This window comes from Juglans microcarpa x Juglans regia, chromosome 7D (genome assembly GCF_004785595.1).
Source record: "Juglans microcarpa x Juglans regia isolate MS1-56 chromosome 7D, Jm3101_v1.0, whole genome shotgun sequence".
In the NCBI taxonomy this organism is placed as follows: Eukaryota; Viridiplantae; Streptophyta; class Magnoliopsida; order Fagales; family Juglandaceae; genus Juglans; species Juglans microcarpa x Juglans regia.
In genome coordinates, this window is record NC_054606.1 from 7,421,830 (window position 1) to 7,447,720 (window position 25,891).

Sequence of the window (25,891 nt, forward strand, 5' to 3'; positions counted from 1 at the left end):
TTATTATCTTATTACAATTTATTTATTATTTATTTTATATTTGATCTTTTTATTAATTTTTTTTATTTTACTTAATAGTTAAGGAATTGACTATTAATAAAATTATATTATTTATTTATTTTTGTAATAGTTAAGGATGTTAAAAAAATACTTAAAAAAATAATAAAAAAAAAATTTAAAATGAATTATGAGTAGTAAATAGATAGTAATAGGAGAGTGAGCTATCAACCCTTATAGTTTTATTCGTTTGCAAGTATTCTCTTGAATGTTTTCTTCCTCTAGCACCACTGAATCGATACCGAACATTCTAGAAAGATGTTTGTGTAATTACGTAGCAGAATTAATAATATTAATAAATCGTTAAAAGAATATAATAAACAAAACATTGCCGTTTTGATACTAAATTCAGGGTTTTGGAGACCCTCCGCTTTACATTTCTCAAATCCCATCCGCTCGCACGCTCCTCATACGCTGCTCCTCTACTCAAAAGTTTCTCTTCTTCAGTGTCTTCACAGTGGCCGCCACCGTTCCTGTCTCTGTCGCCATCGCTATCTCCTTCAGTGGTCTTATTCGTTGAAGCGAACAAAGTCTAAGAAGATGTTTCTACAGCCTGTGGTACCCTAAGCTTCGAATAACGGCCCTCTCTGCTTCTCTTCGAGCTCTAATAAGGTATTTCTAATGTTATGCCATCGCCTTCCTTTCTAGCTTCACAAAAATTTGTTTTCTTGTTCTTTTTTTTTGTTATTTTGATTTTCTTCTACGGGAGTCGTGCTGCTCAACAGGAGCATCGATATCTAGTAGCTGTGTCGAGACAAAACAAAAGTGGGTTTTGGCGAGTTGGGAGGTTTCTTAGGAAGAAAATAGAAAATAATTGCTTGGGATTTGAGTGTTGGCAGTGGATGTTATGAGAAAATTGACTTGTGGTTGATTGATTATATGGGTTTGGGTTAGAGGATGGTGATAATTCTTTGCTCTAATGAGTTGGAAGACACCGACCGAGACCGATCGTTGATTGTCTGGATCTTTCTCGGTCGATGTTTTGAACCCTAATCGGTTCCATCGGTCAGCGCCAAGGCAGATTTCATACCATCGGTTCGGTCTGTAGTCGAGGGTCGGTTTGTTCAGCCCTTACTGGCATCACCACTATAAAATCATCGCCCTCCCACTATGCCCACATTTACGTTTATGCTTCGCGTCACTCCGTGTTTCCTCTCTCTTCTTTTTTTTTTCGGATAAGTCCCTGTCTCCACTCTTCTTAGAGAATCATTTCATTCGCCTCGAACAATCTCTGCTTACATTATCAATCTTCGCCCTCCAATTTGTTGGTGCAACTCCTTAATCACTTGGTCGAATTCTTCTTCTTCTTAATGTACACTGAATTAAGTTGAATTCTGGTGCCCTAATTTGGTTTTCTGGTGTTAATAATTTTTCTCAGGCATAGCTTGGTTAGGGTTTCGGTTATTGAATAAACTTCTGACACTGTTTCAGATAATTTCAGGTGTGAGATTTATAGTCACATCCTTTTCTGCAAATCTTTTGGTTGCTGAGAAATTGTTTAATTATTTTAGTAGCCCTTTGCTGACAACTAAGCTTGTTTTTTCACGAGTTGTCCATGCTATAATTCGTGTTCCTGTTTGTTTCTGGTTGTTGCTGTCTATTGATTTGCGTTTCTGGTGAAAGAGATTTGTATAATTCCTTTTCTTCTGGCTTGCCTTTTTGTTTAGTTAAGATGCATAGTTTTCTCCAATTTATGTTTGGTAATTTTTAGTTTTTATTTATTTATTTTTTACTGTTGTCAATGGAATCTGAACCTGTTACTTCCAACTGTGTTATCAATGTAGCGTTTATATAATTGTATATCTTTAGTCAATGTAGATTAATAGCTGTAATCTATATTTCTATTCCTAGGGCCTTGCTTGATTCGGCTCAGATGAGACCCTTAGTTTTGATTTACATCCTCTTCTTTGTTCATTATTTATCCTCTTTACATGGGCATAGACTTCAATTGCTTTTCTAGCTGTTTATGAAGTTTCTATAGAACCGCAAGTGCACTGTTGCCTGCTGCATTGTGGTTCTGTTTTTGTTTACAATAATCATGGAATCTTACGTTATAATTGGATTCAACAATGATGTGTAGCATAAACTTTGACTCTTGGAGGTATGTACTGGACAGTAGTCTGTTTCTTTTATGTAAAACTTAAATTTAGGTGAAAGTGTCTATGCATTGTGGCAGTTGAAGCTGTTCTTATAGGTCAGCATGGGATTTGATAATGAGTGCATATTAAACATTCAAACTTTAGCTGGAGAGTACTTCTGCCCTGTCTGTCGCTTGCTTGTTTACCCAAATGAGGCGCTACAGTCACAATGCACTCATTTATACTGCAAGCCCTGTTTGACCTACATTGTGAGTACTACACGGGCTTGCCCTTATGATGGCTACTTGGTGACTGAAGCAGATTCCAAGGTTCTTCTCACACCATCATGCTCTATCATACTCCCATGCATGCTCTTGTCTGGTTATACTAATTTTTTATTACTTCTCATTGCAGCTGCTTGTAGAATCAAATAAAACTCTTGCCGAAACCATTGGCAAAATAGCAGTTCATTGTCTTTACCACAGGAGTGGATGCACATGGCAGGGACCTTTATCTGAGTGCACATCTCATTGTACTGGATGTGCATTTGGCAATTCTCCTGTTGTATGCAACAGGTGTGGGATCCAAATTGTGCATCGTCAAGTACAGGAACATGCCCAAAATTGTCCTGTGAGTGTCAGAAAACCTTAATTTTCTTTTCCCATTTTTATTGATTAAAAGTATGTTCTGCTCAATTGTTTTTTGGTTAGTTGATTATCATTGAACTTGTTTGATGACAGGGTGTGCAGCCTCAGGTGCAGCAGGCAGAGGGTGCTCAGGATACTTCAGCCGCTGGCGGAACTGATACTGCCAATCAGACTCAGGCTGGTGTAACAGCTACCCAGGCCCAGACTACTCAAACTGCAGCAACTACTGCTTCTGGACAGGATCCTAATCAGCAAGCTAACCTGAATTCTCAATCACAAGCTTTAGTTCAGTCTGCTGTGCCAACTCCAGAACAGTGGTATCAGCAACAACAACAGTATCAACAATACTACCAGCAATATCCCGGATATGATCCCTATCAACAGCATTATCAGCAGTACTACCCCTATCAACAGCCAGGAGTTCCACAATACCATCAGCAGCACTTGCAAGCTCATCCACCACAAGTGGCTGGTCAGAATCAACCTCTACTTCAGCCGCAATCCCAACCACCACCTCAGACTCTCGTCCAGCCTCAATCTCAACCACTACCTCAGCCCGCTGTACAGCCTCCATCACAAACACATGCTCAAGCTCCAGCAGTTGCTCAACTTCAAAACCAGGCACAAGTTAACCTGCAACAGCAGCAACAGACTGCAGTGCTTCCACATTCTCAAATTCAGCCACAGACTCATCAGCCAGCCCCGGCCCAAGCTCATCCCCATCCCCAGCCATATCCCCAAGCTCATCCCCATCCCACCCAACCTCATCCACAGCAACATGCAATGGTGCCTCAATATCAACAGACACATCATCAGATGCAACATTTACAACCCCAACCTCATTCAGCTCATCATCAAGCACCAGGTCAACAACATTCCCAGCCACATCCCTACCTAAATCCTAATGTCCAGCCTCAGATGCAGCATCCACCAGCCCATGATGTCACGAGCCATCAATCATATCCTCAGCCTCACCAACAAATGCATCTAGTAGCCCCACAACAGCATACAATGCACATGAACCCTCAAGGTGGGCCTCATCCACAGCAGCAACATTCTGGTCAAGCTCCAAGTCAATTCCCTCAACAACATCCTCCTATGCGTCCACCCCCTTCTACTGCTTCAATTCCAAATCAGCAACAGGCTGCTTTGTTGCCATTGCCAGGTCAAGTCCAGAACATCCATCCTGCACAACAGCAGCCAGTTCAACAATCTGGACACCCAATCCACCAGCGCCCTCCTATACAGCCAGGTCAACAGATTATGGCTCAGCAACATGTGAAGCAGCAGCAGCAGCCTTTCGTACCGCAAAGTCCATTTCTGCAGCAAAAAATGCCCACCCCATCTCCATTACGGCCCCAGGTCCCGCCTCATTCATATACACAACATACTCATGCCTATCCACAACTGCAGCAGAATGCAGCATTCTCACATGGTTCTCAAAATGTTGCCGGAAGGCCCATGGTACCAAATCATGCAGTACAATCACAGCCATATCCACAGTATGCTGGTGGTGTTCAGGCTAGGCCTTTGCATCCTGGTGCAAGCCAACCATCTGCAAGTCTGAACAATATGCTCAGGGGTGAGATCCAAGTACAAGTGTCTACTGAACAGCAGTCTGGGGCAACTTCAAGGTCAACAATGTCCGTAAGACAAGGCGATTATGCATTTGAGAAAGGCATGGGCGACCGAGCAGTTGAATTATCTTCTGAGAATGCTGCCAAAAAGGTATCGAATGATTTAGATCCAGCATCAACATCAGCTCTTGGAGTTGATGCTAGTGAAGTTAAAAATATGAAATCTGAAACTGATATCAAGTCCAAGGATGATTGTGAATCTCATGTCCTGGAAAATGGAGGACTTGTTAAGCGGATGGTGAAGGAGGAGGGTGTGGAAAGTAATTTGGAGAACTTTAATGTCAGTAAATCAGGTGAACTTGTATCTGAGATCAAGAAAGATGTTTCTGAAGTAAGCCCAAGACATATGGGCAATTTTGCTTCGGAAGATAGAGAGAGAAAGGACGATCTTCTGTTGAAAAATCCCCCATTGCATGAACCTGAACAAATAGAAAAACTGAGTGGGAAATTGGAGAAGGATGCCAGTGTGATTCAGCATCCTTCAACGGGTGCTAATGAAGCCTTACAAACTTTGACTACGACTTCAGCTCCTGTCTCAAGTAGTCCTGCTAAGAATTTTATCCCAAAAGGAGCCATCTCTCAAGGTTCTGAAGTTGATGGATACAAAGGTCTTCCTCCACCCAGTCAGGTGCATTCTGGGGGCTTTATACAGCCTTCTCATCCAGGCGCAATTGCTGATCAGGGAAGGCATTTTGGGTCTTCTTCTCTCCAACCAAGGCCGCCCGGTGCTCCATTGTTGCAAACGCCTCCTTTTGTGCTTCCACATCACCAACATCCAGGAGGGCACCCTTCCGCTCAGTTTAGGCCACAAGGATATGGGCACACACCTGAGCATTTGCAGCCCCCTGCATCAAAGCAGTCTCTTGAAACCCCACCTGGTGGCATCTTAGGTCCTGGCTCCACATCATCCTTTGGGAGGGGACCGGGGTATTATGATTTTCCCCAGCGAAACTTTGAATCGCTACCTGTTGTTTCTCAAGGGCCTCATGGTCAAGGGCATGCACTCCCTACAAATGCTGCGGCTTCCAGAGTGTCTCAAGGTGAATCTGTTGGAGGGCCACCATTTGGTATGTTACCTCCTGGTGTGGTTGATTCACGTGGTGGGATGATGGCTAGACCACATGGCCCTGAAGGTCTGATGGGTCAGCAGCGGCACACTAATCCGATGGATGCTGAATTGTTTCTAAATCATAGGCCAAGCTACATGGATAGTAGACGACCTGATCCACATCTTCCTGGGTCTCTGGGACGGGGTTCAATTGGTCAGCCTTCTGGTGTGATGGGAAGTAATGGTGCACCTGGTCTTGATTCCTCATCGACACATGGGTTTCGAGATGACAGGTCGAAGTTTTTCCCAGATGACCGTTTTAATTCCTTTGTAGGCCGAGAAGGTGCAGACCGAGGAGAGTTTGAAGATGGTCTCAAACAATTCCCCAGACCTTCTCATTTGGATGCAGAGCTTGTACCAAAGTTTGGGAATTATTCATCAAGGCCTCGTGAGATGGGATCCTATGGGCTAAATAGTGATACTGGTTTCAAATTGGGTCCTGGGGCTGGCAGTGCCCATTCAGGATTCTTGCCTTCATATGATGGAGGAGAAAGACCCGTTGGTTTGCCAGATTCTGGTCGTAATCATCCAGATTTTCTTGGACCAGTTACTGGGTATGCTCGACGACACATGAATGGTCTGACTCCTAGAAGTCCAATTAGAGAATACCATGGTATATCATCACGTGGTTTTGGAGGCATTCCCGGCCAGTCGGGCCTAGATGATTTTGATGGCAAGGAATCACGTCGGTTTGGTGATCCAATTGGCAATTCATTCCATGAAAGCAGGTTTCCTATTCTGCCTGGTCATTTGCAGAGGAGTGAGTTTGAGGGTCCTGGTAAGTTGCGAATGGGTGAACATTTGGGTCCACGTAACTTGCCTAGTCATTTGCGATTGGGAGAACCAATTGGTTTTGGTGACTATCCTGGTCATGCACGGATGGGAGAACTGCCTGGGCTGGGGGACTTTGAATCATTTGGTGCAGGCAACAGGCCAGGTCATCCACGATTTAGGAGCAGTTTTTCTCTTCAGGGATTTCCAAATGATCGTGGAATCAATACAGTTGAGTATAAGTTTTCTGCACTCATTATTCTTACATTTTTCTCAAGCCTATTCAATTCACTGTGTTAGGCTTATTCCACCTTTAATTTTCTTGTAGTATATTTGAAGTTTCTCCTTTGTAATGCAGATGCTCTTTCTTGGTCTTTGTATGTAGATCTATTTAGTGGCATCAGTTTCTCTGTCTGTATTTTACCAATAAAAAAAAGGTTTCACTGTCTGTATTTTGAGCCTATCAATATCTACAGGGAGACACAGAGTCTTTTGGTAACCAGAGGAAGAGAAAGGCAGCTAGCACAGGATGGTGCCGAATCTGTAAAGTTGACTGCCAAACAGTTGGAGGCTTGGAACTGCACTCGCAAACAAGGGAGCACCAGAAGATGGCTATGGATATGGTACGGACCATCAAACAGAATGCAAAGAAACAGAAATTGTAAGTCATCTCACATCTTGTTATTAGCATTTTTGTGTTTCATTATTTGGATATTCCATTAAACTGGCTAGAATATCTCATTTCTTATTGTCTTTTGTTTATATATAATATAATATTTATTTTTTTCTAGATCATCAAGTGATCCTTCCTCAGTTGAAGATGCAAGCAAGTCTAAGAATACCAGTTTTGATGGCCATGGGAATAAGCATTGACTGATACGTATGTACTCAAACATGGACTATTGCTGAGCTGGGTTCAATCATTTGCTGTGGAATTATTGCATTTAGTGAAATATGTTATTAGCCCATCATGCCTATTTTCTACTTTCAGAGCGGTTTATGCTAGTTTTGTCATTTCAGGTTGCTGCCCTGTTTATGGAGATGGCTTTGGAACTGAAGTGCAGTGGCAGTTAAGTTTGTTGGTTTTTGACCCTGAAATCTATATTTAGCACCAGGATAGTTTTATGTCAAAACTAGCACTATCTAGTTGCTGTCATATCATTTGTGCATGTGATGCTTACCTGTAATGCTTGAGATGGAATTTTTGTCAGTATCATTTGCGAATGGATCTTTCAATCCTCGTGATCTTATTCCTGAATTTAGCTTCGTGCTCTTATATGGTTTCATAGCTAAATTAAAGCCGTCTGATATGGTTGCTTGGTTTTGTTAATGATTTGCATCTGGAAAAGTTGTGTCAGGTTTGTAGCCTCTCCAACTTTTATTATGGATGACTAGGACCATCCTCTTTTTATAAGATTGAAGTTCTTATTTGCAAACTTTAAAATTTTGACTAGGACCATCGTACAAGTGGAGACTATAAAAGAGAGGACAATATCCAGAAGTATGCTACACTGAGTTCCTCTAGTTGTGCTTGCATTTTATGGTACTGGTGGCTTCATATTTGTAATCTAGTTCCGAGGTTCTTATATGTATCATTTTAATGGCCTCTCTCGCCTATACAATTTACAAGGCAATACAATTTACAAGGCATGGTTTACCCATTGAGCAGTGCTGATATCATGAACCGAATACTTGAAAGCTAATCAATATGCATTCACACTACCTTTACATCTAGAAATTTTTGTACATTTTAAGTTCTTGTTACCATGGCTGATACTAGTCATTGTTCGCTTCTGAGCTGTCCAGACACTAAAACTCAGTGTTAGTTATGACATCTAATGCTCCTGCCTGACTTGTTTCCAGCTCCTTTTCTTCTTTGCATTCACAAGTACCACCTGTATATATATATTTTCTTTTATATTAAAATTTATATGTTCATGATTCATAATTGAAATTGAATAACAAATATTGAACAAGTTGCAACACACAAGGTACTCACTGAGGTTCTGATTGTTGTAGTGCAAATTTGAGTTTTGCCAGGAGATGCAGATAGTCTGAAATATTTGAAATTTTTTAAAAGTAAGAAATCTTTATTAGAAAGCCCAAAAGATGCTATTCAAGTGCATAAGATGTATACAAGAGAAACACCTATCTAGGTGAACTTAGGATGCCCTCTAGTATTTTTAGAGGCCTTGAAAACTCAATTAGCAAGTGGAAGTCACGATTGAATGACATTATTTATGGTTAAGATTATTTAATTAACTTTCCACTCCAACTACCAAGGATAAAAATAGTGAGAGAATTGGATGAAGCAGAAATGGAAGGCAGCTTATGATCGTTCTTATTACTTGATTATCCTGGGTAGAAGTGGGTTCTGCTTATTAACTTGTTTGGATGAGTACGAGGATCACAGTACATATCTGGTGGGTTCTTTAATGACAGTTCACGCAATACACATGGTACTGGGAGCAAATATTAAACCATAAAACAAAAAATAATGTTGCGGTTGTTATCTTGCCAGTTTAGATATTAAGATCTCAAGCTTCTTTTGGTTGTGAATTGAATTCTGCTGGATGCTCCGTAATGTCTTAAAACTAGCTATAGAAAAAGAAACATGTTCTTCAAATTTTGGGTGTTTTTCATACCAAGTTGTTAACGCCCAATGAACTGCAGCCTGCAACTAAGCTTGTGTATTTTATTTAGTCTGTTACGAAGTTTCATTTCTTTAGCTGGTGGCATGGATAAAGCGTCTGATTTAGTATTAGGCTGAGTGAAGAGGCTCTCTTCCATAATTTTGATAAATTTTATTCTCATAAATAGTTATCTTTCTTCTAATGTGAAAACTAATGCATAATGCTATTATTCACTTAAGACTTTAACATTATGTTTAAAGTTAAAATTGATTTTTGGTGAAATTTTTTTTTCCAAAATAGATTTACCATTCAACCTGTCTTTTTTCGGCGAAGCAGACAACAAATTGGCCGAAAGTTCAGTGGAAAGGTTTACTCCGTCTCCTTTTATGGATGTGGTAAGAATGTGTTGGATGGCATATTTTTTTAGTAGAAAAAGTTCGCTTCTTAGTATTGATTTTTCTGAAATTGGTGACTTTTTGCAAGATTGTTTTATTTCCTTCTTGACACACCGATCATGCTGTGTAGAACCGTGAATGGTTTGATATTTTTTGTGAGTTTTGTAAATGAAATTTAACAAGTAGGATAGTTGGAGGAAATTTGAGTGTGTTCCACTGGGAATTGTATTGAATACTAGTTTAGGTTACTAAATTAATTATGAATTATGATTAGTGCAGTTTTGGTCATTCATTTTTCCTTATCCTTGAGATACGCAGATAATATGGTTTGGGCTGATGGATTGTGGAGTATTTTACATTCTTGTTTAGAAGTAGGGTTTTGTAAGACATAGGGGAAGTCCTAGACACCTGCAATATATAGTAAAAAAGGCTACTGTCAAGTTGAAGCTTCTCTAGAATGGTTATAAAACCTAGCTTCACCTAGTAAGTTAATGTGGGACTTTGTACCTGTGACTTACCTTTATATTTTATCCACTCTACATGGGTTATTCATATTCCCAATGTGGGACTAAGGTATTACAGATTTCTCCCTCTTAAATTCTTGACATCTTCATCCAGACCATGTCATGCGTGCTAGTAGCATCACATGATTGGCCTTACTAACTAGGAAAAAAAAAATGTGATTGGTCTTACTAGGTGACTCTGATGCCATATGTAACAACCCAGGGAAAGTGCTTATAAAGATTAGTCAGTATAAAGTCTCCCAAAAATTGCTTATAAAGCTCAAATTTATCTAAAAGTAGCCGATATGGGACAACACCCATGACTACTTTATAATACCTACTCTGTTGGTTATTCATATTCCCAATGTGGGACCTTGTTACAGGTATTGAGGTTAAAGGATAATTTGGACAGTTTAGTAGAAATTGAAATGTGTCACTTCTTCTGTAATAATCCTGGTGATCAAGAATAGGATATTCTTGAAGGAATGAAGGTTTTGATTTAACATTTTGTTTTGATCTCTGAAGTTCATTCAGTGATTGAGAAAGGAATGTACGGATTAGTTTGAGCAGGTTATTTTGTTAGATTATTTGCTCAATGGATTTTGCTTTATATTAAAGGCTTGGGGCATGTCCATACCCTTTTTGGAGCCAACATTCATTCTAACTTTTTCGGTGTGTCTATTTGAATTGCCAATCTGTGAGTCAAAGCTGATTTATTAGGGAATTGGTGTTTGCCACATAGGTTTGTTTGCTGCCGCTGGAGTCCTGCAAAATTGTTACTACTAGTTAACAGGACTGCATTCTGCTTCTAACATATGGGTGAGACTATATTTAGGCATTTTCAGTCTGGTGAATTTGATCCATTGTTTTTCTACACTGAAGGTGGGATTTAATGGCATGCTTGTGGTGCAACCTATGGCACTAGTTTGATTTTATAGGTTTTGTACGCTTCTGTGACTATTTGTATGTCTGAAGTACCTGCATAAACTCTTAACCAATTTTTGACATATCAATAATGTATCTAGTATGTAGTGTACAAGATGAATTTCTTATCTTTAAGATGCAAGCCTATATGACTATGAGGTTGTCAGTCAAGCATTAGAACCAAGATAAAATGTAGTAAATTACAATAATATTGGCTTGTGATCCCCTACTTTTCTATTTTGGTTGGGAACATCAAGATACTAATTGACTTGTTGCCAAGTGGTACTTTAAAAAAAAAAAAAAAATCAAACCATCATGGTTGCAGGATTTGTGGTATCTGATTGTTTAGCAACTAACATAAAGGAGGTGGGCGAGTAAGATTTTTCTTAAAATGACCTGCACTAAATTAGATCAGTTGGATCACTAGACAAAATACCTCTGCCACCATTGGAAGCAATGGGATCATGTGATCAACAGCAATCATTTTATAGTCTTAATAGAGCAACTATAAAGTGGTCTAACAGGATCCACTGTAGCCCCAAGTGTGAAAAAAAAAAACATAAAGTAGACTTTAACAAACTAAACCAACCTCATAAATTAAGGCATCAAGTCTTGGAAATTTTTCGAAAGCTATACCACCTCTTCCAGTCATTGTAACTACAATTAGTTTGCTTGTAGCTTTTTTTTTTTTTGGGGGGGGGGGGGGGGGGGGGGGGTGGGGGGGGTGGGGGTGTTTGTGTGTTTAGCTTTTTTATTTTTGTGCCTTCTCTGTATTTGATTTGCTTGGTTCCATGTTGATCTTCTTAGTCTTCAGTGTGGTTGTGGAAACATATGTAGTATGATCATTACTACCTGTATATATCCTCAGATAATTATTAGCTGCAGCGTCCTTTACCTATGGGGTTCCTTCTGTCAATCATGTGCCATGTAAAAAACCTTGATCATGTTTAAAACAATACCTGATTATAGTAATTTCTAATTGAAACTTCAATGCCACGATCTTCTTGACACTTTGCAAAAACCCTTTATGTTGATTCCCAATAGTAATACCAGCAATTAGTTGAATATTGTTTGCCTCTGAATGGAAGATTCTTGTTTTTTACAGTTGTTGTCGTTTGAGAATTTTTCATGCTTCATAAAACTTTTCATCGTAGTTTTTATTACGTGAAACTTGGGTTTTATTGAAGTTATGGAGTGACCTTTTCGAAGTGGATGGCAGTTGTGGAATCCAAACCTGCTTGATCATGTTTTGACCAGGTTTGTGGCTTTCAAGTCAATGTTTTTCTGGTGGTTAGAATTTCAATCTTAAATAGTAGCTTTCTTTCTGGTTTTCGCTTTTAGTTTGCCTTTAAGATTATATGAAAAGTTTATGCACCATATTTCTATTTAGTAATACTGGTGGTCAAAAATTTGAAATTGATTAGGAGCACGCCATTGACATCTATTGATTTTTATTGTATTGTTCTCTTTTTCTGATTAGGTGTTTATCTTGTATACTTTCTGTTGCCAATATTATCAATAAGATCTATATACTTGTAAAAAAAAATTATTTGAAATTGATTAGGATTTAAAACCACTTCTTTCTTTTGCTCCTTAAGTATTTTATATATTAGGTACTTCTGAAAATAAAGTATTTTATATACTTAGGAGAAGTCTCAACTTAGTTTGATGCATTAAATAGCTTAGTTATCTAAGGCCTCTTTTAGAAAATGAAGCGTGACATGGTAGTAAACAACAATCTACTTGTTTATGGACGGTTGGCTGTCTACAAACGTCTTTATTTTTCATGATCGTGCCCGAAATCTTCAAAGGTGGACAAGGCATAGACTAAGGTATTAATATGAGCATAATGCTTGCACTATATACCATAATTGAGGTTATAGGCATTAGTGAGCAGCCATACTACTTGTGCTTGATAAGATTATGCTGTTCCAGTTATTACAAACATGTTACATTATGATGGAATAGATATGGTCCTGCAGAAATCCTAATGCTTTCACGGTGGATAGAACATTGTAGCTAACTTTTAGATAAGGGTAGTGATACGCTTACTACCGAACTACTAAAGTGTATTTCAAGTTTTTTTATTTTTTTATCATTTTATTTTAAGTATTTTTTTAACATCCTTAATCACTAAGAAAAAAATTAAAAAAATATATAACTTTACTAATAATCACTTCCTTAATCATTAAGTAAACAAAAAATAAAATAAAAAATAAAATAAAAAAAGAGTAGTAGATGGATAGTAGTAAAGTAGTAACCCTATAATTATTCTTTAGATAATAGAATAAAAAGCCAATTCCTTCAATTAACTGGCATGGACCGGGATCTCAAGTCCTTGGGATGTTAGGGCTTTCTTCTTCTTTTTTTTTTTTTTTTTGTTGTTGTTCAAATGCTGGCAATGCTTGTTATTTTTGTTTTCCATAATAATGTTGTTCACTCATCCCTAGATGTATCTTGAAATCTTGAATCTGTATTTGATGACCTCAAGTAGGGTGTTTCAGTGGGACTTGGAATTAATTCTTCTCAGTTGTGCATATATGCTTGATGGTGAAACCTGTTTCCTTTATGAGTGTCTTATAAGTTCTTTTCTGAATGTTTTTGATCATATGTTTGAATCAATTCCCAAGAAGGTCGCGAATTTACTTTCTCATGCAAGTTGAAATGCTTCCCTCCTTCAATTTCTTATTACTCTCAAGAAGCTTGTTGATTTTTGTATTTGTCGACATCATAGTTTCCCACAAAAAATTGTATAACATTGAGATCAATGATACATTCAAATTTTCAGATGGTTAGGTTGGGATAGGGAGGGGCTAACTGTTGGTGTTCTACAACTCGCATGTGAAACTACGTGTTGCCCGAACAAATAAACAACAAAAAAACTTGAGATTACGTGATATAGCCTCTGAAGAACTCCTCGTATGGTTAGAGAGAGATGTGCACAAACTTTAGCAAAATAAACTAGATTTCATAAAAGATTAACAGATCCTAATTGATATTGACGATTAAGATTCTACGGGAGCATCATATGGACTTAGCCTCTGTAATTAAGGATTTTATCGTCTTGATAATTGTCCGCTAAAACTGTAATCCATTTTTTTAGCAATATCCTCCTCTTTACAATGTCCTAGGAACATTAAAGCCTAAAGGAGATGTTCTAGAGAGTGTTGTAGAATGTTGGGTTGTAACTTGTGTGCAACATGAAAAATACACCAAAAAAAAAAAAAAAAAAAAAAACATTATGGTAAAAGTACCAGCTGAGAAGAAAACTTTAGCAGAAAAAAAAGGACCTTTAAAACACTTGGAACATGGACTTGCCCAGTTATTTTGTTGTAGTTTCTTACTGTAGTACAACATGTTTGGTGAGTTATTTGGTTCTAACTTGGCTCCGTTTGGATAGTGAGATGAAATTAAATGGTTTTAGATGAAAGTTGAATAAAATATTGTTAGAATATTAATTTTTAATATTATTATTATTTTGAGATTTGAAAAAGTTGAATTGTTTATTATATTTTGTGTAAATTTGAAAAAATTGTAATGATGAGATGAGATGAAACCGTTTGTGTATCTGAACGGGGCCTTATTGTGAAGATTGGCTACCTAACTGTCGGTGCAAGTGATGAGGTTCTACGTTGGCTATTTTAACCGTTTCCGGGAGTCATACGGTTGTGGCCTTTTGAGGGTTCTAACTCTTTCTATATTGGGATTATGCTTCAATTACTTTGTTTGAATTACAAAGATGTAAACCTCCTAATACATATTTTTCATGTATAAGGCTTGTTTTGTGGTGTCATTTCTTGCTTATGCGCATGTTGTGGTTGTGTATCGTCAGCTTTTTTAATCTCTCTCTCTCTCTCTTTCTCTGTGTTGAAATTATACGAGAACACAACCTTGGTTCGGAGAAAATAAAAACACTAGTAAATTTCGATATTACAAGACAGTCTTAATGGATTTTTGTAGTGGCAAAAATATAGTGAAATGTCGTGTTTATTATTTGTGGCGGTCGTTAAGGCGATTGATTGTGAGGGATAGAAAAATAATAGACATACAATCTTTTTACAATTCTTTATGTAACTATATTTTAAAAAGATTATATTGGTGAAATTTGGGTTTTGCATGTTTTAAATAAGCTCTAGCCCATTCATCAGTCGCATATTTAATTCTCTTCCTCCTATGTAAGAAAGAAAAAAGGAAAGAAAAAGGATAAAAAAGAAAGGTTTACGCCATTGATGTGCAGAGAATACTCTGTAAAAAGGTTGTACTACTGAATCATCAAGAAGGGCTCATATATACAGTTTGTCGTGCATAGCCTAATTGATATTTACTAAAATTAACTAACTATACAGCTCACTAATAAAACAAAATAGCAAAACAGAATGCTAAGAAGATTCTAGTATCAATGACTTGAACAACTTGTAGCTGACTCTTTAGAGACCATACGACCTGCAACTTTAGTAGGCTGCAATACCTCCCTGCAAGGTGGAGAATGGAGGTTAACAATTCCCAGTTTGAGTAAATGAGATTGAAGAAGAGATGATGGTAGAGCCTTTGTGAGAAGATCAGCTCATTGAAGATGAGTGGACACATGATCTGTAGCAATGGAGCCTTCAAGAATCTTGTCTCTAATGAGGTGACAGTCTAACTCGATGTGCTTAGTTCTTTCATGGAACACGGGATTCGCTGCAATGTGGAGGGCAGCCTGGTTGTCACAGTGTAGTACAACTGCTTGAGGATGAATCACATGAAGGTCAGCAAGAAGAAACCAAATCCAAATGAGTTCACAAGAGGTAGTAGCCATTGCTCTATACTCAGCTTCAACTGAGGATCGAGATACAACATTTTGTTTCTTTAATTTCCAAGAAATCAAAGAGTGGCCTAAGAGCACACAATATCCAGTGACTGATCTACGGGTGTCTGGGCATGATGCCCAATCAGAATCGCAATAAGCTATTAACTGCAAATCAGAAGAAGCTGAGAGTAGCAGACCTTGGCCAGGTGCAGATTTAATATACTTCAAAACCTTCTGTGCAGCAGCTAGATGACTTGTGGTTGGTTTTTCTATAAATTGGCTTAGGGTTTGCACATGATAGCTAAGGTCTGGGCGAGTGATGGTTAAGTAAAGTAACCTGCCAATTAATCTTCGATACACAGAAGGATCAGCAAGTGGGAAACTATCATCTTTGCTAAATTTCAGATTTTGTTCCATAGGAACTTTGACAAGTTTTGAGCCTAAAACTCCTGAATCAGCAAGTATATCAAGTGCATATTTGCGCTGACAAATATGTATTCCTTTGAGGGATCTTGCTACTTCGATGCCTAAGAAGTATCTCAATATCCCGAGATCCTTAATCTGAAATTTGGCATGCAAACAGTCTTTGACAGCAGTGATAGAGTCCATGGAATCACTAGCCACTAAGATATCATCCATGTACACTAATAAAGCTGTGAAACAAGTGCCATTTTTCATTGTAAAAAGGCTATAATCAGCCTTTGATTGAATGAAGCCAAAATCCAACAAACATGAAGTAAGTTTGGCATACCATTGCCAAGAGGCTTGTTTTAAGCCATATAAACTTTTCAAAAGTTTACAAACTTGTTGGGGTCCTCCCTTTGTATAACCTAGTGGTTTGTTTATGTAAATATCCTCCTCTAAGTCTCCATGGAGGAAGGCATTATTTACATCAAACTGATGTAAATGCCAACTCCTAACAGTTGCAATAGAAAGGAGACATCTCACAGTAATCATCTTGGCCACTGGTGAGAATGTCCATGATAATCGATCCCTTCTTGCTGAGTATACCCCTTTGCAATAAGCCTTGCTTTCAATCTTTCTATGCTGCCATCTGAGTTTTTCTTAATTTTGTAAACATATTTGCAATCTATGGCTTCTTTATCAAGAGGTAAGTTAGCGAGAGTCCAAGTATTATTTTGTTCCAAGGCTGACAACTCAGTTTCCATTGCCTTACACCAACTAGGATCTTTAACAGCTTGGGAGTTTGAGCTTGGTTCAAAATCAGTGGAAAGACTAGAGGAAAAAGCTTGTAAAGTGGGTGAGAAAGAGTGATAAGAGAGATAATTATGCAAGGGGAAAGAACAACTAGTCATAGAGGGAGATACCTGGACCATTGCTTGAGATTCTGGAGTGAATGCAACCTGTTGATAGTGGAAATCTTGTAGATAATTAGGTGCTGTTCTAGTCCTACATGACCTACGAAGAGGTGGTGATGATGGAATTGGATATGAAGAATTACTGTCATTAGATGAGTCATGAAGATCAAGAGATGGATGAGGTTCTGGTTCAATGCCAGAAGGTTGAAGGTCATTAGGAATTAGTTCAGTATGTGATGGACAATTGGTACTGGTAGACTCTAGAAAGGAATGTGACGCTGGTTCAGAGGATGATATTGGTTCTGGAAAAGGTGAAATAAGACTGGAGTTAGGCTGGGATTGACTAACAGATTCAATAACAGGAGAATAGTGGAAATGAAAAATAGTTTCATGGAAAATGACATCCCTAGAGAGAAAAACAGTGTGAGTTTCAAGGTCTAACAACTTATAACCCTTTACCCCAAAGGGGTAACCCAAGAAAATACATTTCTTCCCTCTTGGATCAAACTTTTTTCGACCATGTGAAAGTGTTGATGCAAAACAGAGACATCCAAATACCTTAAGGTGGGAGTAGCTTGGTTTGACACAAAAAAGAGCTTCATGAGAAGTCTTATTTTTCAGCAAGGGAGTTGGTGTTCCGTTTATGAGGTGCACTGCAGTCAAAATGTAGTCATTCCAATAACGCAAAGGGAGACCAAATTGGAAGAACAATGCACGGGCCACATTCAAAAGGTGTTGATGTTTTCTCTCTACTATGCCATTTTGTTGAGGGGTCTCAACACAAGATCTTTGGTGAATAATTCCCTTTTTGTTGAAGAAATCAGTCATTTTAAATTCAAGACCATTATCACTTCGAAGTATTTTGACTTTGGTATTAAATTGAGTCTCAATTATGTTGCAAAAGGATGTTATGCAATTTCTTGTTTCTGATTTTGCTTGAAGCAGGTAAATCTAAGTAGTTCTAGAAAAATCATCAACAATGGTCAAAAAATATTTTGATCCATCATAAGCCATATGGACTAGTTCAAACAAAGTAGAAGATTTATGGGAACTGATAGGAAAAGAAAGCTTGTGTTGTTTTGCAAGAGGACAAATGCAGCAAGGAGAATTTTTATTCGAAATGATGTGACTCTTTACAATGGGGTCTTTGATCAAATTAAGCCTAGAATTTGAAATATGACCAAGGCGACAATGCCAAAGGTCATTAAAAACATCACTACTTTTGACAGACATAGAAACTGAGATAAAAGAAGGTGACATATGAGATATAGCATCAGCTAGTGCAGCAGGTGGAACAACAACAGGCAGGAGTTGATAGAGGTTGCATTTCACTTCAGTCATCCCAATCGTGGTCCAAGTGGAAAGGTCCTGTATAAAACATGTGTTAGACAGAAACAATAAGCAAGTGGTCAGATTCTCTGTGAGTCTTTTAACAGAAATGAGGTTAAAGGAAAAAAAGACTACGCACAGAACATTACTAAGAATAATGTTGTTTGTGAGCCTAACAGTACCTAAATGTGTGACAGGCATGCAAGTGCCATTGGGCAACTTGACATTGTATGATACTTGTGTGGCATTGGATGTGAAAAATGAGGGGCTACAGATCAATAATCTAAGGAATATTGCTTGGATTTGAAGAATTAGAAAGAAAAGAAGTGCAGCAAAAAGACTCGATACTAGACACTTTGGAAGCTTTAGGTGTTGCTGAAGTGGCTTTAAACATAATTTTTGCCTGGTTCACAAAAGGAAGGGAGCTGGGAAGATCCTTGATTTGGAGCAAGGTAATAAGTTGCTGATATTGTTCCTTAGTAAAATTAAACTTGTCCTCGTGTACTTCCTCCTGAGAGGACTCAATGCATAAGCTGCTTTGATTTGCAAAGGTGTTTGATCCCTTGCCTTTATACAGTTTGTGACCAGGGGGATATCCGTGGAGTTTGTAGCATTTCTCAACAACATGTCCTGCCATATTACAGTGGGTGCATACGGGGGTTGGTGCATTTCCAACTTTGAAGCAATTCTCCAAGGTATGCCCTTGAGCTTGGCAATGAGTGCAATAGGGTCTATCATTCCTTTGAGTCATGAGGTTCTTTGTGTTGTTTTTGAAGGAAGTTTTAGTAGCCAATGCCATAGAGTCAGAAGTTGGAGAAAAATTTGTGAGTTGGTGATGTTGTTCTTGTTGTTGAATTAGGGAGAAAACTTTGTTAACAGTGGGGAGTGGTTCAATGAGCATTATCTGATCCCTGGCATTAGCATATTGGTCATTAAGGCCCATAAGAAATTGTATGACATGGTCTTTCTGGTGTCTATCATTTAGTATACTCAACTGACCACAAGTGCAAGCAGGAATAGGGTCATAAATGGCTATTTCATCCCAAAGAGTCTTGAGGTTACCGAAATAAGTGCTCACTGAGTCTCTGTCTTGTCGAAGGCTGGTTAAGTTCCTCTTGAGCTGAAAGATGCGAGGACCTAGGACCATTCTATTGTGTAAATCGGTCCTTCAATTCTGTCCACACAGCTTGCGCATCATCAACAAATGCTATGCTGGATCTGATATCCATACTTATGGAATTTTGAATCCAGGAAACCACCATGTCATTACATCTCTCCCATAGATCAAACAAAGGGTCATCTTCATTAGTAGGTTTAGAAATGTTCCCACTAATGAAACCTAGTTTATTTTTTGCTCTAAGTGCTCAACGCATTGCTCGAGACCAAGTAGCGTAATTATCAGTGGTGAGGAGATCTGTAACAAGAACAAATGCTGTGCTCTCAGCATTTTCGACTCGGTAAGGGTTATTTGGATCTGTGAGGTTGAGGTAAGGGGAAATCTGGTGTTTGAGGTTTTTCCTTTTGAGGTTCTTCTGCCATGTTTGAGAAAATGAAAGAAGGGGAAGAAGGTTATCAGATTCAACGAACCTGGCTCTCTGGTACCATGTAAGAAAGAAAAAAGGAAAGAAAAATGACAAAAAAGAAAGGTTTATGCCATTGATGTGTAGAGAATACTCTGTAAAAAGGTTGTACTACTGAATCATCAAGAAGGTCTCATATATACAGCTTGCCGTGCATAGCCTAATCGACATTTATTAAAAATAACAAACTATACAGCTCACTAATAAAACAAAATAGCAAAACAGAATGCTAAGAAGATTCTAGTATCAACGACTTGAACAACTTGTAGCTAACTCTTTTGAGACCATACGACCTGCAGCTTTAGTAGGCTGCAATATAAAATGAGTAACATGATTAGAATCTTCTCCTTAATTGGCTAGGCAAGTGCTACAATATCATCTCACGTGAAGTGATGTTTCTTATCAGTTTTTTATTTTAATTTTTTTAATAAAATAAACGATGATAAAAGTATAGAATTTTACATAAAAATGTAAATTTGATATGTAACATTACACATAATCCCGTAGGTCCTTGCAGAATTTTTCGTCATGCCTTACAAGAAAACATTAAATAATTGATGCTATAAATCAAATATAAATAAATATGGCACACTAATTCATTAGTTTATAGGGATTTTGCTAAGTCTCAAACGGCTTGCTACAATTTTTTTTGAAAAAATAATCCTGGTGGATTAAATTTTAAAATTGTCCATCCATTTAATATTCCTTTATTCTATGACAAATATGTTAGTGTACTTGTCTCGTTTGGTTATGTATTTTAGATTAAAAGAAATGAAATGTTTTGTTGAAAGTTGAATAAAATATTATTTTTATTTTAATATTTGAAAAAGTTAAATTATTTATTATATTTTTTATTAGAATTTTAAAAAAATTATAATAATTATATGAGATGAAATAGTTTAATTTTATCTATTGTATTTTTTTTTGAAAAAATAGTGTGAGATTTACCATTCTAGTATGATTCTAAATTTTTTTTTAATCTCGATAAGAGTGTTCTCGAAAGGAGTGTCTCTGCTGAAGTAAAAGAACAAGCGTTCCAATCTTCTCCGTCTCATATACGAGTTCAGCCTCTCTAGTCTCTGGTTCAGCCCTCAGTGCAATCCCTGCCTCAGACAGAGTCATCGCAAACAACTCCTGCATAATGAAACTCGCAACTTTGTTCAATTGAGTTGGTTAGGCTTTTGTATTAGTCCTGGATTTTATCATTGACGATGAATGATTGTTTAGATTATCTTTAGAATGCCTTTTAAGTTTCAATTACTACCCTTTGTCTGCAATTCAAAGATCACTTTACAAAAGCGAATATTAATGTGATCATTACAATATTTTTTGGTAGTTAATAGCATTGATGAGGATTACGGTTTGTCTTATTGTCTGTATCAAGTATTTTTTATAATTCAAAACGGGTCAAAAAAATTATGTAGACTTATATTTAGGTTGAAATCTATTGTGTCGTGTCTATCTTTTATTTTTTATAATTTAAAAGGGTTTAAAAAAATTATGTAGACTTCTATTGAAGGTTGAAATCTACGTATTGTGTTTATTTATTTATTTTAATTCGAATGAATTTTTGAGAGATAAAAATTATAAAAAAAGAGTAGTATTACATCCACCAAAGAATTATACAAAAATAATCTCATAAATTGATGTGGTTTCATCTGATCTGTTAGATCTATTTTATAATAAAAATAACTTTATAATCTGACAAATTATATCAAATCACATTAATTTATGAGATTACTTTTATATAATCTCTTTATGATTAACGTATTTCTCTTAAAAGAAAATGTTATATGTCTGCAGCAGAGAAGTTTTGCTGCAAGGGAAAAGATGATTCGTAAATATGGCTTAAATTGGACTCAATATTCAAGTAGAACCTTAAATTAGAAAAAAAGAAAAGCTGAGTAATTATGGCTTAAATTAGAAACAAAAGCAGTCCAGTTCATAACTTTTTACATTGATTTCATCTGACTCCTTTCGACACATGCAAAAAAGATGAAGGAAATTAAGAGGAGGGAATGATAAGTAAAAGGGAAGAAAATTCTCAAATATTTTTCCTCAAGGAGGATAAGTAAAAGACAAGCCCTGCAGTCTGCACCAAAAAAGAAATACAATTAAAAACAAGAAAAGGAAGAAGGAAGGAGAAAAAGACGTTTAACTAGAGTTTCATCTCTCAAATATAATGAAAAAGGAAAAAAAAAAGAAAAAGAAAAAGAAAAAGGAAACAGCTTGTCGACATTATTCTTCGGTGCCCCAAAAACTGTAGTTTTCCAGAGTTTCCTTTTCACCAACACTGCTCTAAAACTGACATACTCAACATATAGATAGTAAAGATAGCGGGGAGATAGAGACTTTGATATTTGATAAAAGGAAGCAAACAAACACCACACCGCCTACTGCAATGGTCCAACCGCACCATCTGAGTCCCCAACGCCAACTTCCTCCTCTGGCTCTCTCTGTCTCTACTTCTTAGTTTCCCAAATGCGTTACACTCTTTAAAGAATCCGAATCCCCCACTTTGTAAGCTTTTTCATCCCTTCTCTCACCAATCCATGATATTTCTCCTTCCAAAATGGCAACTTTAGAGGGGCACCATGTCGACGCAGGCAGTGAAAGTCGCTGCCATTATCGCCATTCTGCTACAGGGAGCAGTGGCATGTCACTCTCCGGCGACTCCGATGATCAGTCGTGGCACTCGCCGTTAGAGATTGAAGGGGTGTCGGAATCTCAGAGGGATTCTTCTGAATCTGATTGTTTGTGTGAGAAGGACTTGGAGAGTGGGGTTCTGGAGGTGAAGGTGCATTTGGGTAAAGTGGAGAGAGATTGTAGGATTTGCCATTTGGGTTTGGAGGATGATATAGAGCCTGGGGTGCCAATTGAGTTGGGGTGTGCTTGTAAAGGTGATTTGGGTGCTGCCCACAAGCAATGTGCTGAGACGTGGTTCAAGATCAAGGGAAATGCGTGAGTAAAAAGCCTTAACCTTTTCGTCTATAGCTCATGAATTTTTTTTGTTTGTTTCTGTTTGCGAGCGTTTATTTTCCTGGATAAATAATAGGTGTGTTTTTGAGAAATTTTGAATATTCATTTGTTGGTTTCAGTTTTTTGTGAGCGGTAGTGTTAAAAATGGATTCTTTTGATCACTTTGTGTTCTATATATTATTTACTTCTGAATACTATTGATGCTTGTGTATTTCTCTTCTGTTCTCTCTCTGTTCGATTGCTGAGAAAGGAAAGAAAAAGGAAAGACATGAATAATTTAAAGAAAAATTCTTTGATCGATTTACTATCCACGTCCTATAAAAAATACCTCCACACCTTGTGAAAAAATTATAGATGTAGAGTGTGAGAGTGAATAATGGCAGATCAGTAAAATTTCTCAATTTAAAATTAATTTTGCTCATTAAGACAAGTATATCTCTATGCAACCAAGCCTAATAGAACAAATTATCTTATTGATGGTGATTTTGTTATTTGGAAATGAAGAAAGCATGAACAGCGTTCATTCATTTTGTTTCTCTTTCCTGTCCTCGTGTTTATAAGCCGCCATAGAATTTTAGGTTCAGAATCTTGAATTTTTGAAGGAAGAAGGTTTTTTGATCAGTACAACTGGAAGTAAATACACGCCTTGACTCTTCCGAGCCGCCTTGACTTACTGTATACTTCTTGATTTGAATATTCACTGCAATGATAACAGTTTTGTTCTATTTCTCTTGTTTCTCTTCTTATCACAACTAAAAAACCCCCGTTGTAGTACAAGGATCATTAATAGTTAAATAGTACGGATACAGCTCCCCTAGTTTGACTTTTCCTCATGTTTTCCTTATAAAGAGTACTATAAACATTTCCATATAAACACATACGCATGTACCTGGCTTCAGCTCATCTAACTGCGTTCTGGCTACCTAGCTCAAGTTCTTTTAATATGATTGAAAGAATTTTCAAATAGTTGGAAAAACTTGACATTATGGAGGCTAGGTTCTTGTTTCCACCTCGTGTTCAATTCAAGACCTCATGGGAGGCTTCTCATGGTCACCTTGATGTGGTTTGCTGGCATAAGCTAGTCAAGAGTATATGGTCCAATACCGGCTTTTACACTTGTCTACTTGTGTAGGGCTTGTCTTTATTCTTTAAAAGGTTTACATGTATTGTTTTCAAATATGCGTATGTAGTTAGCTCTGGCATATAGACGTGTACTTCAATGGATGTGTTAAACTGCCTGCTTTCTTCCAAGTATTGTCATATATATGCTTTTCAATTTTATAAAATGTTTAATGCCGGATAGAATCACTGTCAATTGTGACTAGTTTTTGCTTTAATGAAATATGATATGCAAGTATCTTTGTGAAAATGGGGTCATGGTTATTTTGGCTGTGGTAGAATTTGCTTTTCTTTGTAACAATCAACCAATTCCTTAGTTGGGAATATTATAGTCTACCTGACAGTATTGGGTATTACATGATTGAAAAAAATCACATTCTACTTGGGAGGTTTTGTCAAAACCAATGATGAGCAGGTTTCTTGCATCTGCTCTCTCATTTGTGGATGAAAAAAGAAACCTCTACAGATAAACACATGTAACCATTTGTTTTTTGGGTGTTTGAAGCCATCTAAGCCACCATTTGCTTTCAGTGTCTGTATATCCTTCCACTATACAAGTGCACCTAGTGTTTGTTTTTGTCAACTCGGTGGAAAGCTATAAATTTAATCATTTGATTTATATTCCACAAATTTTAAAACCATCTACAAGTTTGGCTAAACCAAGGTGTGCTAATAAGAAGATGGGGGCAGTTGAGAGTATTCATAGTTCGAATAAGTTTCATGGCATGATCATGAATCTATTGACCAAAGCAGAGTTAAGTGTGGTGCTAGTAGATATATTTTATGACATATCTTAGCTATTGTATTGAAGTGTGTAAACCAAGATTAGTGTTGAGAATACCAAGATGGATAATTGTCTGCTGTGTCATTTACAGATGCCGACAGTTGCCAATAGTAATCATGGTAACCTGTAATGGAAGCAAACGTGGTTGTCGACATAACAAGAAACATCCCATTGAATCCCTCTTACACTTTTCTTCTGAAGGGGGAGTTTGTTGTAGGAAAGTAAAACGCCCTAGACTCGTGTGGAAACTACTTGGTAAGGAGAATAGTTGACAATACCGACTGATGAGTTGATGAAATATTCCTCAATAATCGCAGGAGTCCCATTAACTTATTGTGTGCTGTTATCTTCTAACTCTGATATCATTATATATACGTATATAGAACAAGTATAATTTGAATGCAATCAAGTGTCTCATTCATGTTTGAAGCTAACATCCGTCTTTTAAACTTCTTTTGAAGTATTTACCACAATAAAGTTTGTTCATGATTTGGTAAGTTGAATTGAATGTTGATATTAGAGCAACAAATCCAGGGATTGCTAAATCCTTTAAATTTGACCTTGCCTCATGGCTTATACCTTATATTTTCGTTTCTGCTTCATATACCTTATTCGTGTTTTCATTCCCTGTAGCAATAATGTCTGCCCTCTCATTGCTGATAAATTTTTATTTATATTTTTAACAGAACCTGCGAGATTTGTGGTGCCACTGCACTCAACGTTGCTGGTGAGCAGAGAAACGAGGCAAACAATGCTGCTACTGCTGCAGCCGCCTCCGCAGCATTTGCAGCACCCGTGATACTAGTCGAGACTCGGACCATCTGGCATGGCCGCCGCATAATGAATTTCCTATTGGCCTGCATGGTCCTTGGCTTTGTCATTTCTTGGCTTTTTCACTTTAAAATACTAACATGAGTTCCTGTATGGATTCCCGTCTTCACCTCCACTCAAGCCTACTTGTCCCCCACTCGGTTAGAATTAGTCTTGAACATGTGTGTGATGTATGATTGCAGAAGCTTCTGTGTGCCATTAAATTACACGTCTTGGAATTTTTGAATTATGGATGCAGCAGTCTGGTTCTTTTTATTTAGAGTAATATTAGATACAGTCGTTTTTCACAACCTCTAATACTAGATACAGTCGTTTTTCACAACCTCGAGAATATATGACGAAACATTAGAACCCCGCCAAGGAAAAATGCCAACAAATATAATTTGAATTCAATCAAGTGTCCCGGGA

The 25,891-nt window shown here is 37.4% G+C and overlaps 2 protein-coding genes across 9 annotated transcripts; both read left to right on the forward strand.

Annotated features, from left to right (window-relative positions):
- Positions 1–391: 391 nt before the first annotated feature.
- LOC121239088 lies at positions 392–12,326 on the forward strand. Of its 7 annotated transcripts, none has more exons than XR_005935233.1 (10): positions 392–669; positions 2,234–2,464; positions 2,550–2,765; positions 2,876–6,529; positions 6,775–6,959; positions 7,090–7,178; positions 7,319–7,367; positions 9,232–9,326; positions 10,572–10,648; positions 11,859–12,326. XR_005935233.1 is itself a non-coding variant. In XM_041136218.1 (7 exons), exons 2-6 carry the CDS (start codon positions 2,258–2,260, stop codon positions 7,169–7,171), a joined length of 4,344 nt encoding a protein of 1,447 aa, XP_040992152.1. In that variant the 5' UTR covers positions 393–669; positions 2,234–2,257; the 3' UTR covers positions 7,172–7,178; positions 7,319–7,556. The 7 variants fall into 7 exon arrangements, 1 of the variants encoding a protein (XP_040992152.1); XR_005935234.1 differs by having other exon boundaries at positions 11,941–12,326; XR_005935232.1 differs by having other exon boundaries at positions 9,232–10,648.
- A 9,569-nt stretch (positions 12,327–21,895) lies between these two features.
- On the forward strand, positions 21,896–25,712 carry LOC121239089. 2 transcript variants are annotated; one of them, XM_041136220.1, is made up of 3 exons: positions 21,896–22,731; positions 24,744–24,907; positions 25,339–25,712. In XM_041136220.1, exons 1-3 carry the CDS (start codon positions 22,343–22,345, stop codon positions 25,449–25,451), a joined length of 666 nt encoding a protein of 221 aa, XP_040992154.1. In that variant the 5' UTR covers positions 21,896–22,342; the 3' UTR covers positions 25,452–25,712. The 2 variants fall into 2 exon arrangements, with proteins under 2 accessions (XP_040992154.1, XP_040992155.1); XM_041136221.1 differs by lacking the exon at positions 24,744–24,907 and having other exon boundaries at positions 21,916–22,731.
- The last annotated feature ends 179 nt before the right edge of the window (positions 25,713–25,891 follow it).

Bases quoted from the DNA above. Each gene is read 5' to 3' on its own strand.
- LOC121239088 (XM_041136218.1), top strand. From the start codon at position 2,258: ATGGGATTTGATAATGAGTGCATATTAAACATTCAAACTTTAGCTGGA. The intron at 2,465-2,549 runs GTTCTTCTCACA...TTCTCATTGCAG, and splicing joins TGACTGAAGCAGATTCCAAG to CTGCTTGTAGAATCAAATAA. The intron at 6,960-7,089 runs GTAAGTCATCTC...ATTTTTTTCTAG, and splicing joins AATGCAAAGAAACAGAAATT to ATCATCAAGTGATCCTTCCT.
- LOC121239089 (XM_041136220.1), top strand. From the start codon at position 22,343: ATGGCAACTTTAGAGGGGCACCATGTCGACGCAGGCAGTGAAAGTCGC. The intron at 22,732-24,743 runs GTGAGTAAAAAG...TGTCATTTACAG, and splicing joins TTCAAGATCAAGGGAAATGC to ATGCCGACAGTTGCCAATAG. The intron at 24,908-25,338 runs GTAAGGAGAATA...TATTTTTAACAG, and splicing joins ACTCGTGTGGAAACTACTTG to AACCTGCGAGATTTGTGGTG.